This window comes from Agelaius phoeniceus, chromosome 13 (assembly GCF_051311805.1).
Source record: "Agelaius phoeniceus isolate bAgePho1 chromosome 13, bAgePho1.hap1, whole genome shotgun sequence".
Classification (NCBI taxonomy): domain Eukaryota; kingdom Metazoa; phylum Chordata; class Aves; order Passeriformes; family Icteridae; genus Agelaius; species Agelaius phoeniceus.
Window position 1 is genome coordinate 8,480,236 of NC_135277.1, and position 18,560 is coordinate 8,498,795.

Sequence of the window (18,560 nt, forward strand, 5' to 3'; positions counted from 1 at the left end):
GGGACATCATTGACCAGTGGAGTTGTACCAAAGGTGAGAGCAGAGAATTGTGTGAAAAATCCTGGGTAGGAATACAGCTGGGAGAGATGTGGGCCAGATTCAGAGGCTAAAGAGCATTCAGGGTAACTCAGGAAGGAGAATTAGCTGCTTGCTATTAGTTTAGCTGTTCCCTTTGTCTTGGCCTCATCCTGTGGCACAGACCCTGGTAGCTGCCATGGCAACTCTGCTCCACTTGAGGAATTCCAGTTCATTTGGGGCACTCTCCATTTTTCTGGTGAATTGTTCTCAAATATCTAAAGCACCCGCAGGATTTTGGCTCAGTCTCTTCCAGCCCTGAGAGTTTGGTTTCCCTGCAGAGGGTGGCCTGAGAAAATGGGGCATCTCTCTCATGCAAGAATGACATTACTGCAGAAAAAGACAAATTCATCTGTCCTTCTTATCAGAGATATGCCAACCCATTCTCAATTCTTCCTGCCGTATGCACAACCTCCTCTACACCTTGTCCTCATTTCTCCTTGCTGTTTTCTTTTTAATATGAGAGCATAGTCTTGCAGCCCAGCCTTGGTTTCTGTGCTGGGCAGTAGGTAGCCAGGGAGGAATTTCTACAGATTTCTACATTGCAAAGACAAGCAATGCTAGCTTGCATCAGTGGCATCCACACTCCAAGGCTCCTGTGAGGGAATTTGAGGTGACTTTTTGCTTTTGAGAGGCGAGCTTAGGTTCTTGTTAGGAACATAATGTAAGAACAACTTAGGTAACAGAGAAAAGCTGCTGTGTGTTGGAGGCCTTTGGTGAGTCACACTCAGGAGGTCTCTAAAAGCTAGGAAAGCTAAAAAAAAAATTTAAACACCTAAAAAGTACTTCTGTTACTTGTGAGTTGAGTGGGCCTTTTGTCCGAGAGAGCATCTTGTGAAATGAGTGGGAATCTGAAAAGAGCAAAGGGGAAAATGAGGGGGCAGACTTGATTTCTAGGCCTGTCAAGTACCTGGCAACATATGGGTGCAAAACCATCAGTGAGTTGCAGGGTGTTTTGCTCTTGGAGGGGAGATGGATAAGGTGAATAAAGGGTGGTGTAGCAGACCTGTAAATTATTTTAAGATAAGTAGAAGTGATATTCCCCTGAGCTTTGGAATAATCCAGTACCAGAAAATTAAATTAAGGGACCAAATGGTGCTGTTCACCCAGTCTTGTTTCATTCAATTAGAGATTGATCTCCAGTTGCCACATTAAGGGTATACTGTAAAAGTTAATGGCATCTCTTTGTGCAATTTACTCACTACATTCATTTGTCTTCCACCCCTCTGGGGTACTTCTATCCTACTTCGTGGTTCCCCATCCTATTTCATGGTTCCCCATCCTATTTCATGGCTCCCCCAAGCCACTTGAGGACAGCAAATTCCACAACAGACCTGTGTTTTGCCTTGCCACAGCTCTGGTGTGCAGGTCTTGTGACACTCAGGAGCAAAGTGCCTCCAGGCACCTGGGATGCAGGTGGGGCTGCAGGTTGTCACCCCAACATCAACAGGCAGTGCCACCAGGCATTGAAGCTAATGTGTTCCACAGGGCTTCTTCATGAAGCTTGAAGAAGGGAAGAAAACATACATTGCAATTGTCTTTAAATATTTTTTCCTTCATTATCTCAGCCCCTAAATTAATTATTTTTCTGTGATGTGTTTTTCTCTTGTAGCAGATAAAAAAATGATGGCCTCTGCATCCACAGCAGGGAACCAGCAGCTTTACTCCCAGGGAAGCCCATTTCAGCCAGGACACTCGGGAAAGACTTTCAGGTATTTGGTGCAGATCCTGAATGTGTCAGTTCCTGCCTGAGAGGGGGAACTGTCCCCCTGCAGCACTGTGGAAACAAAACCAGCCCAAAGTGCAAGAGCTTCCTTTACATGAATGAATTTTACTTTGTGTACACTTCACTGCTGGTGATGTTTCAGCACTTAGGCTGGGCTTACAAGCTGAGATGATTTGGGTATCTCTCTTAAAAATACTGGCTGGTAAGTAGGTGCTTTTTGCTGTGATATTGTAATTGGAAAAAAGCTAAGGAGCAGCAACAAATTCTGGAGGGAAGTAACTCTGAGAGGTGACAGGACAGGGTCAGAGATCTGAGGAACATTCAACCAAGCTAGGAGGGTACAGAGATTTGTTTTGCACTTCAGCTGTCACTGCTCCTGCTGAAGGGCATTGATGTGGGTATCAAAGGGAACAGAGGGATCCTGCATCCATAGTCCCATGTGAGGACTGGGACAAGGGCATCAATACTTTTCTAAGGCAGCTTCCAAATACATGTAAGGGGGTGCTCTGGAATGTTCCAAGGCATTTTTGAGTTCTTGTAAGTGTGTGTCATTGCCTACCAGCTGGCCATACAGGTTCCAGTTGCTTTTGGAGAGTGTGGTAACAGCAGTCATGTTGACCTTAGCACCTTGTGGTATCACCACTGTCTTACTGGAGTTCCATTCTCCTGTTCAAACCAGCCAAGGCTGTGAAACTGAAGGAGCAGCCACTCAGAACCTGCCAGTTCCTTGAACTGGGAAACATTGGCAAACACTGATTTTATTTAAACCAATGTGCTCTTAAAGTCATAATTGGTAATAATCTCAGTGAAGAGAAATAAGATCCCTGTGAGTGTGATTTGTCAAATTAAAATCAAGTATAACTTGGGGAGATATGAGAGTAAATTAAAATGTCTTTTAATTGGATATTGTGTATTACTGGGTGACTGACTTGCCATCTGGGGGGTTTGGCTTGTGTTCTGTTCATTTCCTTTGCTAATTCCTGATGTTTAACTGTAGCTTTTCTCCTACTGCTATTCTGTTACATCAAGTAATGGCTTGCATTTCTGCCAGCACTTCCACCCTCAGTGCACTGTCCTCTGTATAATCTCCAGCCTGGCATGTTCAGTCACTGAGCCTGGGCAGCCTCTAGGCACTGTTCTGCAGAAATCTGCTTTCAAAGTACAGTTCCAGATACAGTCCAAGCTCCTTAGGTGATGGGGCATGCCAGTCCAGCTGAGAGGTGTTGGCAGTAGGGCCAGCCCTCCCCAGCAGCTGCTGTGTGCTCCAGCCAGATTTAGATGGACTTTCTGGTCTGCATTTCCCTCTTTGGAGACTCTATGAAAGTACAAAATAAAAATAAACCAGATTTTTTTAGAAATTAGAAAACTCTACAAAGAATTTCTAAACGTACACTTTGCTTTTAGGCAGTAAGAAATTCAGAATAACAATTCCCATATTCAAATGCCTGCCACGTTCTGCTTGCACTCTGGGAGGGATTCTGTCAGCCTTTTCCAAGGATTCAGATCCCTGCTTTTCTCTCTGCTCAGCCTTGTTTACTTCTTTTTCCAATCTGCGTTCTTCTCTCTCTGTAAGATTGTGAAAATAAACAATAGGGATGGGATTGGAGAAAAGAACAAGCTGTTTCAGTGAATCCACAAAAGTGGTTTTGTGTGCTGTCTTCATTTCTATTCATTTATATATGACATGTAAAAAATATGGTTTTATATATAAAAGTACAGTCACAATGTGTAGTTGTGTAGATTCCATTGCTCAAGACTTCCATGAAAATAAAATGGTAAAGTGGAGCAGTTGCTTCATATAATTTTTCCTATAATTAATTTCTGGCTATTTCTCTGTAGTGAAATTCAGTAAGTAGGAAACAGCTAACATATTAAAAAGTTCCTTAAAAATACTATTTTTATTAGTGTTCCAAATTTACTCCATGAGTTTAACTTCCTGTCTTGATTATTCTTTTGTCTGGTTATATAATTGCCTGTTCTTCTTTAGCATCAGTTGGTGAAAAAAGGAATTAAAAGCCCTTATTTTTAATATGTAGCACATAATTCTTCATTTCCTAGGCAGGAAACAAATAAGGAAGTGCCTATAAGTATCATCTTTTGTGCCCATCTTCATTTAGAATGGCATTTAAGCAAATGCTTAAATACTGTTGACTTTTAGCACAAATTTGTGATGAAGTACCTGCAGTACTCTCTACAAGCTGGATTTTTTTATGCATTAAATGTTAAACTGGTGTGAGGCTAAGTGTGTATGCACCATGTGTGGGACTGTATTCTTAGAAGCCCTTTCCAAGAGATTACTGAGCTCTAATTCAAAATAATTTTGCCTGCTGTGTCTATTAGGAGTGACATTTAGAATGCCAGTATGTTTCATAGTTTTGTGACAGTTCTCAGTCATTTTTCTTACCAAGACAGATTGAATAATTATCTTTAATGTATTGTCAGTATTTCTTTATCTGAGATACAATCTGTGCATTGAGAATAGGCCCTACAAATGAGGCTCTGTGTGTGTTCTGAACCCTTAGTTCATCTGTAGTGCATGTGCCTGGTGTCAACGACATCCAGTCCTCCTCCTCAACGGGCCAGAACCTGACTCAGATATCGCGGCAGCTCAACCAGGGCCAGGTGGCCTGGACGGGAAACCGCCCACCATTTCCAGGACAGGTACTCATTTCTAGTCCTTTATTGTCGTGGCCATTAAAGATTTGCATCTCTGTGGTTTTTACAGAAGTGTTAGCCAACCCATTTCTGATTTTAGGGTCATTAATGTGTGGTTGGGATGGAGGTGTGGCAGTGTGAGCAGCTGCCCTGTGTGTAGCTGCTCTTGGTTTGGGATGATGGCAGTGGCTGCACTGACCCAAACCCCCTGGAAGGTCTTGTCCTGCATTTGTTTTATGTGTGCACTGGATGAAGGAAGAAGGACAGATCTTCTGCTGTGGTATTAAGCCTGTGAATTAACTCTTTCTTGGGCCAGGACCTTGCACCCAGCAGTGTCACCCACCATTATCAGGGTGGGCAGAAGGGGCAGGTGCAAACCCAGGCATGGACTGGGAGCAGAGGCTGCTCAGCCTGGTGCCCCTTCAATAGCACTGGCCAGTGTAGCTCACACTGCTGTGTGCTGGAGGAAACAGCACATGCCTCCATCAGATGCACTGTGCTTGTCAGTGTTAGCCCACAAATCACCACTTGTTCTGTGTAACTGTTAAAAATGGTTCAAAACTCTATTAAAAGACAAATAATATGAAATTAATTTGATCTTAATAATGCTGCTCTTAATCCTTCCTGAGTTCTCAATGTTTGGCAGGCTGGAATGGCATGTTAGGGTGGTCACTAAATGAATTTCCAATAAGTGAATTGTTTCCACATTAATCACTGATTATTCCCAGCCCTCAGTGTCATGGTTCTCTGTCACACCTGGTTAATGAAATCCAGTCACAACATTTCTTCAAATGATATGAAAGGTGCTGAAAATTACTAAAACAAATTACTCATCCCTCTTACTGTGCAAATTCTGTCCAAGTCAACCGAGTTTGGATGTAAGTGTAAGGAAATTGGAATTAATTCTTCCATCTTAAATAAAGTAAAATGGAGCTAAGCCTTGCAAAAGTGACATGCTGAGCTCTCACTGCCATTGTGGAAACCTTCAGAAATATACAATTTCTTAGCTTGGAACTGAACTGAAGACTTAATAGCATCTTCCACATGTTATTTGCCTGTTGGGATATATTTTGCTCCCCCAGCTTCCCTGCATTTGACCAAAAGTCATAGAATCATTAAGTTTGGAAAAGACCTTTATGGTCCTCAAGTCCAGCCATTAACCCACTGCTGCCAATTTCACCACTAACCCACATCCCCAGGTGCCACATCCACACATCTTTTAAACACCTCCAGGGATGGTGACTCAATCTCTTCCTTGGGCAGCCTCTTCCTGTTCTTGACAGCCCTTTTGGGGAAGGAATTTCTCCTGCTGAGAAGTGATGGGAAGTGGCTCAGTGAGCACTTCTGCCAGCTACCTCAGTGCCCTTGCCTGGATCCTGCCCAGCCCATGGACTTGTGTGTGTCTGAGGGGTGTAGCAGGTCACTGACCTTTTCCTCTTGGATTGTGGGGGCTTCATTCTGCTCCCTGTCCCTCTCTTCCAGGGAAGAGCAGCTTCCTTTGCATGCATTGATTGCCAGTAACAGTGCACATCATTACAGATATCCAGAGATATAATCACCATTCAATTTCTGTTCGTGGCCTTGGTTAGGCAGTGAGTTTTTCTTGGGACTGCTGGACTTACTTATCATATGGGAAATGGTTTGTAGGCAGATTCTGCCTGTGCACCTTGACTTTGGATGGAACACCTCACTCCCTTTGATCCCAGTGTACCAGTTGTACATGTCTCAAAGCAGCCTCTGCAGTGTTTAACCATTTGTGTAACATTCTGGGAGATCCTCTGGTAGAGCTGTTATGTAGGTGAAATGACAGTAAGCTGGACTTTAGTACTTTTAAATTAACTCAGCTGCCCAATTAAAGCAATTGTTAGACTGGTTCTTCCCTTCTGCCAGGACTTGGTGATTCACCCTTTACAAAGCAAAGTAACTGCTGCCTGTATTTCATAGGCAGGGAGAGAAAGCAGCTCATTAGCTTTGAAACTTCTTTGGCCATTTAGTCCCAAGCACTGGAGACTCTGGTCATCTGAGACCTGCATGTGTCCTGCAGGACATCCAGATAACTGATTTCACTGTGGCACTGCAAAATCAATACCCCTGGAAAATAAAGATGAACACTTCATACCTGTTGAGTATGAGATTAATCCTCATAATACTGGTAAAAGAAATCCTGGTTTTCCAAATAGCTGTGATACAGAGTACCTGTGAGCTAACGAGCAGGAGAGCTGTAGGTGTTGGTTTATAGTCTGTTGTATTCCTTCTGCAGCAGTAACCTGGCTTGGACAGAAATGAAATACAGCTGAGACAGGAGAAACGTGCCTGTTGGCATCCACTGAGTTTATTTAGTCTTTGCTTTATGTTGTAAAAAGTGATTCTGCTGTGCTGTTCCCCAACAATAAAACTTTTTCCTTCTTTTACGCTTTGTTCCTCAGCAAATTCCATCTCAGTCTGGCAAGGCTCAGTCATCTCCCTTTGGCATTGGAACAAGTCACACCTACCCAGCTGACCCATCATCTTACAGCCCCCTGTCCAGCCCAGCCACCTCTTCTCCAAGTGGGAATGCCTACTCCAGCTTAGCAAACCGAGGTGCAGGCTTTGGTGAGTTTTAAATGGTGTAACACAGAAATGCAGGTAGAAATGAAACTCTTCAGCATTAACTCCATTAAAAATCTTCCAATATTTAATCAGAAAAAATTGGTTTTTATTTTTCTTCTGGTCGGTCAGTTGAGAAGCCCAGGCGGTGAAAGGGTTTTGCTTTCTGCTGCTGAGTAGAGAGGACAGAACTGACCTATTCCATGCTCCATCTCCTCCACATCCAACACACTTCAAAATATTGTCATTTTATGGTATGAGGGAACTTTTTTTTTCCCCCACAGTAAATGGTGTCCTGAAAGATTCAAAATTTTTTTACATGACTAGTAACCATGCTCCCAAATTGTGGTCAACTAGTTCAATTTGCTTTTTTTTTTTCATTTTTTATCTTCTTCATGGTGGTTTCCTCTTGCACTGAGATTGCACATTGTAGTTTGGCTGAAAATGGGATTTATTTTGTAGCCCCGGTGCTACCAACCTAATCAGAGTAGGTACCATGTTTTGAAATGGTTTTCTTTTCCCGTTATGTGCCAATTTGGTGGCTTTCAGACCGTGACCCAGTAGGTAACCCCTTGGTAAGTTTTCTGCACTCCACCAGAATAGTATTCAAAATATATAATGGATTCCATGAAAATATCACAGGGTGATAATAATGTGCAATCCCAAAAGGCACAGGTGGCAGTGTGCTGATGTGTGTTGTGCTCCTGTCCCTGGGGAACAGACCTGGCACAGACCCGTGCCTAGAAAAAGGACATTGGGATGGAGCTCTTCCCACACAGCTTATTCCTCCCTCCATTTCCTTTTCCACCAGGCATTGTACATTTGTTTATGAGACAGCCTTGTATTTCAGGCTTAAGCTACTTGGCAAGAACCCTTTCACTTAATGAGAAACATCTCCTGACCTACATCAGTTTGGGTGCTATTAATAACCCAGCCTTGACGGAGACGAGCGGCTTCGAGGGCCGGCTGGCAGGAGCTGCTCTGCTGAAAAGAAGCATCATTTGCTTCACTCACTTAATTTCAATGTGTTGTTCTGAGGGGAAATAAAACAAAACAAACTTGCAGCTTGCTTTTAAAGGGGAACTTAGATGAATTTTATTTTGGCTCTTAAAATGTCTGCAGGGTTTTTGAGTCAGCTGAATTACTGGTTGTGGTAATGTCAGTGAGGGAATAACTGTAATCATCTACTTTGGATGTGATAGAAATGCATCACTGCAGCCTGTTTACTTTCCTGTAAAACCTTCCCTTTATCTGTTTTGCATGGCTTAGCTAGTTGCCAAAGGGATTGGGTTAAATACGTGTGTCTGTATTTTCTGAAGTCATGACTGTGAGTAGTGGCTGATTTGACGTGATTTGGAGTCTGGCTATCAAACACTTGGCATAGCACAGGTGTGGAAGTTTGGCACAGGAAATTTGGCACCCTTGGCAGAGGATGCTGGTGATCAGGAAGAACCAGACATGCACAGCTTGGTCCTCTGCTGTGAGAGGGAAACAGGCAAAAATAGCTGGAGCACTTATAGAGACAAACATTAACAAGAAAAAAGAGGAAGAAATATTTGGAGGAAAAGCATAAGCCTGGTGGCAAGCTTTCTAAAATGCTAGTTCTTAGAAGGAGATACTGTAACTAAGGAATGAAAAATTATCCAAAAATGTAATTCAGTGGCAGTCTGTAGAAATGCAGGGTAAAATGAGTCCAGCTTAAGTGTTACTGTACTCATGAAAAATGTATGTGTAATAGGTAACCAAATTAATGTGTGGCAGCATGCTTTTTTTCTGGTGGACCATTTAGAAGAAATTAATCTCCTTGAAATCATCATTTAAACTGTATTTAAAATGAAGCCTTGCTATTCATGTTACTCTGTCAAATTTAAATGGCATGAGACTTTTAGGCAAGTATCACCATATTGACAGAATAATAATTTGCTATGAACTGCATATTAAGTAAATCACTTTGCAGATGTATCACTGGAGGACAGGACAGTCCAGTAATGCCTGTATTTAATCAGTGAGTCTGTTGTCTGTTGATCATACTGTTTCTACATCTGCTTAAAAAAGTCCTGGATCTGCTTACATGCTTCTTAGATGAGTACCAAACTGTGCAGCCACTGCTCCACAAGAATTCAGTGTTTTGAAGAGAAACAGCATTCAGATGGTGAAGTTTGGTTTTTAAATGAAATGAAAAATAGTCCTTATTGATTAAAAAATGATGGGGGGTGCTTGAAAATTGTCTTGCAGTGCCTGGCTCACTGTGCATTTTGCCCTGGGCAGTTCATGGCTGTGCAGCCATGGCCCTGAGCTTTGCTCTGGGGCTTAAAATCCCTCCAGCTTCCTCCTCGCAGGGCTGGTGTCACCCAGGGCCTTTCTCCAAGGCTCCTTTACAAATCCAGGCACTGGTGGAGGATGCCCCAAAGCAGGCAGGCGTTTTGGGGGAGCTGCTCCCTGACTTGTGCCTTTTCTTGCAGCTGAAGGAGGCCAGAGCAGCGGGCAGTTCCAGGGCAGACCGTCCGAGGTGTGGTCGCAGTGGCAGAGCCAGCACCACAACCAGCAGAGCAGTGAGCAGCACTCACACCCACAGCCCAACCAGACCGAGGTGTTCCAGGTGAGCAGAGCCCAGGGTCCCTCTGATCACATCTCAGTCTGAGTTAGAGCCATGGCCCTTGAGGATCAGGTGCAGCAGGGCCTGCAGCCCTTCCCTGCTGCTGCGTGCTGCTGTAGGCCTGCACTGCTTCCAGCTGCCCTTAGCTACTGAGGTGGTTTGGGTTTCTGCCACACAGCAGCATCTTTGCTGAAGTAGAATGCTGTTTTCCCTTCTCTTTTGCACCCTATACTTTGGGCTTTCATCTTTTGCAGAGAACTCATGAAGTATTCCCAAGTGGAATGTCTTTCTTATCCTGGTGCTGGCCTCTGACATCTCAAGTTCAATTAGATATCAATGTCATTCTCTTTGACAGTTCAAGCAGGAAAGGAGTCTGATAATGCACAGAAGATAGTGGACAATATTTTTTTAAGGTTAAACCCAGTCAGATACCAGATGGGGTAAACAATCCTCTTCAACTATCTAATTAACTATAATTCTGAGTCTTGACTACAGATAGCAAAGCTCTACTATAGAGTACGACTTTGTAAGTTGACTAATAACATATCTGTCCTTGTATAACTGGTTTTTAAATTAGATTAAGAAGACAGTTTACAAGAAAACAATGCAGATAAATGCAGGAGAGACAGTTCAAGCCCCAAGCAAGGTTTAGAAGTGGGGCACCTCCTTGTCTTTTGGAAAGTAAATTCACCTGCAAGACTGGGCTCGTGTGCAAGAATGCTGCAGAAGAGCTGTGAGCATGGGAATATTCCTGTGTGGATGAACCATTGCTTTCACACAAGATCAAACAACAGCCCTTCATCTGGAATAACTGCATGTCTGTGTGCTCTTAGCCCAGGGCCCAGACAAGATTGGTCTGTTGCATCTCTTTGTGTTAGCAAAGGTTAATTGCTCTCCAAGAGGATATTCAGGGTAATTCCAGTGGAGCTGATGGCAGCATGGTTTGATGGCCAGCAGAGACATGGGGCTCCAAGCAGTGTCTTGCTTGTTTCTTTACAAATTTCTCGTGAAGTTAGTGGCAAGGAAGACCATGGGATAAAAGGAGAGCTGGGCTCATCTGCAGAGCTCTTGGAGGTGAGCGTGTGTTTGGAGGAAATTAGGAAAATAGCTGGATGGGATAAGAAACTTGGATGAGTTTAAAGGCCTCCAAGAAGTTGCTTGGATTGTGCCCAAAGTCAGCCCTGGGTTAGCTGGGCTTAAGGAGAGAGGCAGACTCAAGAGGAGATCTTGCTGGATCTGTGCCTGAGGAGACTTTGCCACAGAGGCCCCAGCAGCAGAAATGCCTTCAGAAATGGAAATGGAGACAGGAGGGAGCAGCTACAGCTTCCCCTTGGCTGGGAGAGTGGGAAAACATCAAATAAATCCAAGTTTTGGTCAGAAGATGAAGGCTGACCCTGGCAGCTCAGACACCGCCAGTTGTGCTCACAGTCTCTCTCACCACATTGGCAAGGATGCTGTGAAGATTTTGGATGTATTTTAATCAGTTTTTATTTTGGAGGAACTTCCCAGTACGCAGCAGCTCTCAGTTCTTTCACAGAGCAGATCCTGTGAGCTTTCTTGTTGTTTTGGTTTTGTTTTATTGTGAGGATACTGAGCCATCCCTGGCAAGACTTGGGTTTGTGGTAAGAGTTTATTATTGTAAGGACTGAGGAAAAGCAAGTGTAAACTCTGGTTTTCCCAGCAAGGGATATCTTCTCCCTGTGGCTGCAGTCTCCAGCTGAGAGGAAAGGTTGAGTGTTTTTTGAAGCCTCCTGCAGAGACCTCAGTTGGCTCAAGACACATGAGAGCAATTACCACGAAATCCCATTTCTCCTAAGAAGTTCCTGCTATTTCCTCTGCCTCTGTACATCCATGAAGGCTGCTTGGGCACCTTGTTAGCTGGGGTGATGTTAGTCTTGTGTGTTCCACAGAGCAATGTTCACCTAGAGAGTGCTGGTAGGAAGTGAGACCTTGCCCAAACCCATCCTGACACAGCTGGAGCTCCAGTGTGTGAGATGTTGTACACTCCCCATGGAGTGAAACCAAGAGAGTTTGCTTCTCTCCATATGTAGCTCCCATTCCAAGGGGAGCTGTTTCAGTCTGGGAGGAGTAGGAGGCAGTTCAAATGTGTTTTATTTCAGAGGAGTGAAACTTCTGCCCTGCTTAAGTCCCACCTCTTGTTCAGAAATGCTCCAGCAAAACATAAGTAGCACATAAACCTTAGCCCAGCCCTCTGCACAGGTCTGGTTTTCACCTTATTTATCTAAACTTGGCCTTTTCTGGTTTTACACTGAGAAGATGAACAGGAAACAGTTTGTGTCTGGATAATGTGTTGGCAAGTGAGACTTCACTTTGATTTTTCCTTATCGTGCAGGACATGCTGCCGATGCCTGGGGATCCCACACAGGGTACTGGCAATTACAACATTGAAGATTTTGCTGACCTGGGCATGTTTCCACCATTTTCCGAGTAGCTTGTGAAGCAGAAATGGAAGTTCTTCTTCTCCAAGGCCATTTCAGTGTAATTTTGGCGCTGCTTTTTCTGTGTTGCATTTCTGTAGAAGCTACTAAACCAGAAGACACATTTCTCACGTTTCAGATAGTGGTGTAGGGCTTGCTCTCTCCTCCTTGGGGTGCACCAGTGCCAACAGAGGAGCTCCAGCACTTGTTAGTGGTCATTGATAGCTCCATTTTTTTTTTTTTTTTATTGTCATCTACCTCAGAGATAAAAATTTTGCTTGTTTTTTTTTTTTTTAAATCTCTGAGTCTCAAATATTTGAATGTGAATGATGCATAATATTTCCTTTGAATGGTAATTTTTCAGTAGATAACAAAGTAACAAAGACTAACAGAGAAAAGGTAAGGTCATGTCTCGTTACAGTGCCTACCGCTCCATTTTGATGCCTTGCTTTAAGCTTAAGTTTCTGGAAGCAGACACAATATTCTGTTTTCTTTGATTCTTGTAGGTTTTAGGTCACTTTAAATGTTGAGATTAAGCAACATAATGTAGGCCTCTCTCACCAGAAGATTCAGCTCTGCCTTTTCTAACTTAAACTTGAATGTGTGTACATTTTGGTACTTTATGTATATCTTGTGCTGTATGAAGTGATTTCCTGTACTGGTTTCTTTTGCCTTTACGAAGGGTCCATTCTGGAGTGTACTGAAAGGTTGATGATGTATGTGAAGGGTTTGAATATCCTGAGACTCTCCATCACTTCACATAGGTGTTCTTACTTTTAATTCAGGTGGTTCTCTATTCAGAACAAACATTTACTTACATAAGCTATTAGTCTGGTTTTGCACTGAATTGAGGCCTATAACCTTGTACATTTCTCACTGGCTGCTTTAATTATTATTGTTCTTGCTTTCCCAAAAATATTGCCTCTTAAAAAATGACTGTAAACACATTGAGATTGCATTTTCTATATTAGCTGCATTTCCTTTCTGTGAAGTACTTTTTATACTGTGAAACCTCACATTTTAACAGTGGAAGGTGGTGGCCTGTTACAAGGAAATTGTTCAAGCTCATTTGCTGCAAGCAGTGAGATGGTTTTGTAGTGTATAATTTTTTTAAAGTGAGTTGGTAATAGATATTGATTGGACTATTGTCCACTGCATACACAGTGATAACTTGAATTTTTGCTTGGATTCCCAAGCAAATGCTTCTGTTAACCCTGTTCTGTTAAAAATGGGATTTTCAGCGTACCAGGTTTGTTGAGGACTCTTGACTGCTCTGAATGCTGTATGCTTTTCCACAGAGGTAAGTTGATCACCTTCCTCTTGCCATATGTCTTCATGAGAGATGTGGTAGGAATCTTTTTGTTCAGTATTTTATATGCATGATGAGTTACAGAGGTTGGACTGTAAGGATTTTATCCTGATCATTTCTTCTGGGATGGCAACACAAAGAATCACTTACAAAGCCCCAAGTTCTGCATGCAGGTTGTTCATAACCTCTGAGGCTGGGTGCAGAGGAGGAAGGGGCAGCTTCCCTCAGCTTTTGGACATTCAGGGGCCAATAAGGACCTGGAAAGAGCAGCCCCAGGGCACAGCCCCCATCCAGAAGATCTCAGTGTGTGCAGCCATTCTTAGACTTCACAAGATTAAGCTCTGCCTTCTCATAGCCCCTCTTGAATTCTGGGGTGTGTCTGAGTGGGGACAGGGTGCACATCACCACAGTCCATATTTTGGGGTGAGATCCTGGGGAGCAGGCAGGCCCTGCCCCACAGCCCTCTCTGGCCAGGCAGGGTTCAGGTGAGCCTGGCCCAGGGACAGGGCTGGCACAGATGGGGCTGTGCCCATCTGACACTGCTGTCCCAGCCTTCTCCCAGATCAGCACCTTGTGGTCAGTAGCCAGGAAGAGTCCTCCTTACTATTTCTCTCACTAAATCTGGGATCAATCTCTTACCCTATGTGCAAGTGGGGCTAGGGAGTCTTTTTTTTTAGGACAGTTTTGTGTATCTCTAGATGAGGTACTGGAGAGGCCTCAGATCTCCTGGTCTGCACTTGCTTCACCAAATCACGCTGAGAACAAGCAAAAATCTTCCTATCTCTTCTCCCCCAGAGATCTGGAAAATACCATCTTAGGTGAGCAAGCCATGTGCTTATGCACTTTGCTTTTAAATACATGGATGTTTATTCTCTTGGAGCCATCCCCCTTTCCCCTCATGCTGTTCAAATGAATGACTGCTCATGGAATTGGAGAGGCAAAGGAAGTTCTGCTGTAAAGTTCACTGGTGTCTCTAAGAGGTGCCTGGATGCTGCACCAGTGAGTGAGGTGCTCATTGTCTGTGCAGGGTTTTGAAAGGGGCTGCTTATGAGGGAGGGAGCAGTAGGTGAGCAGTTTGTGTCTCTCCACAGAAGATGCTTGACATGAAAAGTGTCAGTTCTTCTGAAATTTTTATAAATTTCTCCGTAAAGTGAATCATGAATTCAGCAAGAAAGTGCTGTTCCTGTGTTTTATTTTACCCAGCAAACTGCTCTGAGTATATTTATAGTTTATTTTACTTCCTGAATTCAATTCAAAAATAAGGTTTTTAAAGCCATTTTCTTTCTCCTGACATCAGCAATGATAACTTCCTCAGTGTGTTGTGGGTTTTTTACTACTGAAGAAGGCTTCCCATGTACAGATTTTGGTTGTGCAGTTCAAAGTGCACTGTTAGAAGAAATTTAAGTACATCTCTCTTTTTCTTGGTTTTTTTTTTAAGTCAGTATGCCTGAGGGATCAGACCATGGACTGCTCCTCACCTTGTGGGCTCCTTCCTGGTTGGGGAAGGTGATGGCTGCTCTGTCCAGGGCAGTGTGAGCAGTGCCAGCTTTGGGTTTTCCCTGTCAGCTGTTTCTATTGTGCCATCCCAAGCCAGGCCTTTACTCTTGGCATTTCCACCCTTGCCCTGCTCCTCTGCCATTCCTGGCCACCCCATCTCCCCCAGCCCAGGTGGGAGGTGTGGGGCTGCCATTCCCAGCCACGAGGAGGGAGCAATCCACAAATTTGGCAATTTGGTGCTTCTGAGGCAGAACTGCTGCAGGTGAGGCTTTGCTCGTGCTGCAGGGCTCTGCCCTGGCCCCTCTGTGTCCTGCCTACTCCTCCCCAGCAGCCCCCCAGGTGCTGTGGCTGACAGAGCTGTGTAGCCTTGGCTGTGCTGTATCTTGTGTTTCCTTACTTAGCTTATCCTGTAGCTGCAGTTATAAGGTGCATTGGGAATGCTGATGTTTTTATTACGTGCTGTCGGTGTAGCTTTGTTGGCACTTTGGCTTCTAATTTCCAGAATTTCATAGGTGGTGGATTTCTCATTCCTTTTGTGGATTTTTTTCTAAGCTGGAAATAAAGCTGTGATTTCTGATTGAACTGTTGCAAACACAGTGTTTCTTGAAACGGAATTTTCTGGGTTTTAAACTCATGGAGCAGGAAACTGCAAATAGTGATGGTCTGGGTGAGTTATTTCAAGGAGCAGACATGTAGACTGAGACAGTTTTAGATACTAAAATATTTATATTCATTTATTCAGAAGAACAATCCAAGACTCCATCACATTACTTGTACAAGTGCTACTGGCAGTACCTACAGTGATGCTTTAACCAGATAGTTCCATTTGTAGCTTTGTTGCCTTTTTTCTTTTCTTTTGAAGTACAGTATGAAACTGTAAATACTTCTTGCAGAACTGCCTTTTTAACTCTTAATTACTTTTGGCACAGTGTTAAATAGTGTTGGATTTACCCAATTGCTATGACATATATTTTTATACATAGGTGTACTCTTTTTTCAAGAATAATACAGCCATTTTGTCATTAATGCCTTATTGGTGTCATACTGCTGTTGCTCTTTGTTTGCAAGGTATCGAGTGGACTAATTTCTAGTTCAGATATTTTCACTTTTCCTGGCAGTGCTCAAGTTTGGCTTCAGGTGATTTTTGCCAGAGCCCCATTTTTCACAGTTGTTAACTGTGAGAAGAAGAGAATGTGGGCTTGGGCTTGTTGCTGTTAATGGAGCAAAGAAAAGGTGATGGCATCTAATTGTCTTTAAAAGGTCAGATTTCTCCTACTCTAAACCAGAGTGCATTTCATGAAACTAATGACTGTGGGCACTGATTACTTTGTGTAGATTAATGGTCTTTTAAAAAGAAAGGGAAAGAAAAAAAAAAAAAAGGAAACAACTCCAAAAATGGGCTTCTGTCATTGTTAGGCACTTGGTTACGTATCTGTTTAAACTCTTCATATTGATGTGAAATTGTGCTGTGGATAAAGTGTATTTTGTACTTCTGAATGTTCTATATTTATGACTAACAAGTACAGAATCAGTTGTGTGTATGTATAACTAATAACTGCCTTTTTAAATTTCATTAAAATAAAAATGTCATGAGCTGTTGTTAATTCCTGTCTTTCTGTAAATAAGTAAAATGTGCTGTTGGGAATTGTCAAGTAAGAAATAACCCTGGATTATAAGATCCATGCCAAAAATCAGAAGATGAGGCACTGATCTTTGTCTTTGAAATCTCCTCCAGTGCTGTGTGGTTGGGGACAGGATGTTCCTCTTTTATCTGCCTTGTAAAGGCTGTCCAGAGGGAGCAGGAGAGGAATGATAGTTTGAGAGCTCAAGTTTTAAAAGTGTTCCAGAAAAACATTAATTAACAGCCTGTTCTACTGATGACGCTGAGGTGTGTGAATTGGTGGCTGTATTGTAGAGGATTTCATTAGAGCACAATTGGTTTGGAGCTAATTCATGGTCTGGGGCAGTATTTATTCACTGCCTGGGGTGGTATCACAGTGGTTTCCTTGTCTACCTTTTGGTCCCATTGTTCAAAGTTAAAAAATGCTTGTATCCTTGCCACAAACATTCTGGTGACCTTTTCAGATTGCCTATGTAAGGCACATTTGCTTTTCACTGTGGTTCCTCATTGCATTTCTATTGTTATTTCTTTGTCTACTTGATGCTTTGTGAGCAGGACTTACCTTGCTCATGAATCCAAGAAGCTGGTGACTGTGCCATGGCAGGAGCTGAGGACATTGCTCTAAGGCCTGCATTCCTGGCATGGGGTAGGTGGTGTTTCCACAGCTCATACTCCATTTTTAGGGCTCTGCTGGGACCTGGCAGGGAACTGGGGCACTGGGATGGGATTAATCAGATGCAGCCACCAGCTCCCCTGCTCTGCTGGGCTCTGCTCACTGTGTTCATCCCAGAGACACAGGTTGCTCAGTGAAAATGGGCCATTCGTGCTGTTTTGCTGTGAAAATTGAGTTTTCAATGAAGTGATGTTCTCTTGGCATTTGCTCAGGTGCTGGTGAGCATCTCTGATGAACAGGCATGTGCCAGACCTTGAGCCCCATTTGGAAGTGCAGCCACTTTCATCCTGGCAGCTCTTTGCTGCTTTTCCGGTGCAGTTTAATAGGCTTGCAGTTGCTTTTGAAGAACATTATCCAAACAGAAAGGCACACACAGAATGGGTGTTGCACCCATGCCAAGCAGGGTACAGTGTGGTTGGGCTGCTTTAAGATCCCTCCTAGCACTCTTTTCATGTGGGTCATCATTAGCTGTGCTCTCACGTGCTAAATCAAGTGTACTCCTGGGCACTGTGGTGACAGCTGGGTGTGGAGTGCTGAGAGGTGCTGGTTTTGGTGTGGAATCTGGGTTTGGAGATGCTGGGTGTGGAATGGAGCCACGTGTCTGGTGGCTGATGGTCACTGATGGTCTCAGCAGGACACCATGGCAGAAATCTGCCCAGGCTGCATGCAGGGATGAAATGCAGCTCAGGCTCACTGTCTTTGCCTCTATCAGCTGGCACTAATGAATCATAACAGCAGGTTGGGTTTTCATTATGGTGATAGAAATACATTTTTCTTTATTTTTACATGGGAGCTATTTCTTAGCCTTATTTCTATCAAAATACCATCATGGTTCAGGAGGTATTACTCATTTAATTTTCCCAGTTTCTCTCCACAGGTTGTATATAAGAGGGACAGATACAGGATGAATTCTTCCATCCTTTTTTACCAAGTTTCAGCATATTCCTGGTTGAAAATACTTGGCAGCATCTCTCTTCAAACTTTGTGGTCTGTCCCACATAAAATGAAATGGAATCACTTGAGCTGTATTAATGGACTTGGGATCATATCCAGGGGTTGCTAGGGCATCTTTTCATTAGCTCTGGAAAAAATTATCTTCTAATTATAGACTGGCACTAAATACTGATATACAAAATGTGCCATTTGGGACCCAGTTGAAAAAAATGTCACTGCTAGGCTCACCCTGGACAATGCAGAAGTGCATTGCCATGGCTTTTGCAGACAAAAGGGTAAGGGCTGTACCCACAGCACTGCAATGGCAGCTGTGCAGACAGAGCCTGGGGACAGAGGACAGCCCCACTGCAGCTTTGGAGCTTTCCCCAGTACACACACCCCCAACACTTTGGTGTCCTTCTGCTGCCTGTTAAAAATAACAAGCACCTCT

At 43.4% G+C, this 18,560-nt stretch overlaps 1 protein-coding gene across 4 annotated transcripts in view; it reads left to right on the forward strand.

Annotated features, from left to right (window-relative positions):
• ARNT2 (aryl hydrocarbon receptor nuclear translocator 2) overlaps positions 1–16,475 on the forward strand; it is a 95,809-nt gene extending 79,334 nt beyond the window's left edge. For all 4 annotated transcript variants that reach the window (XM_077185446.1, XM_077185444.1, XM_077185445.1 and 1 more), the window contains 5 exons: positions 1,688–1,787; positions 4,324–4,462; positions 6,883–7,048; positions 9,505–9,641; positions 11,992–16,475. In XM_077185446.1, the coding sequence (XP_077041561.1) occupies positions 1,688–1,787; positions 4,324–4,462; positions 6,883–7,048; positions 9,505–9,641; positions 11,992–12,090 (641 nt within the window). In that variant the 3' untranslated portion in view covers positions 12,091–16,475. The remainder of the gene's footprint in view (positions 1–1,687; positions 1,788–4,323; positions 4,463–6,882; positions 7,049–9,504; positions 9,642–11,991) is intronic.
• The last annotated feature ends 2,085 nt before the right edge of the window (positions 16,476–18,560 follow it).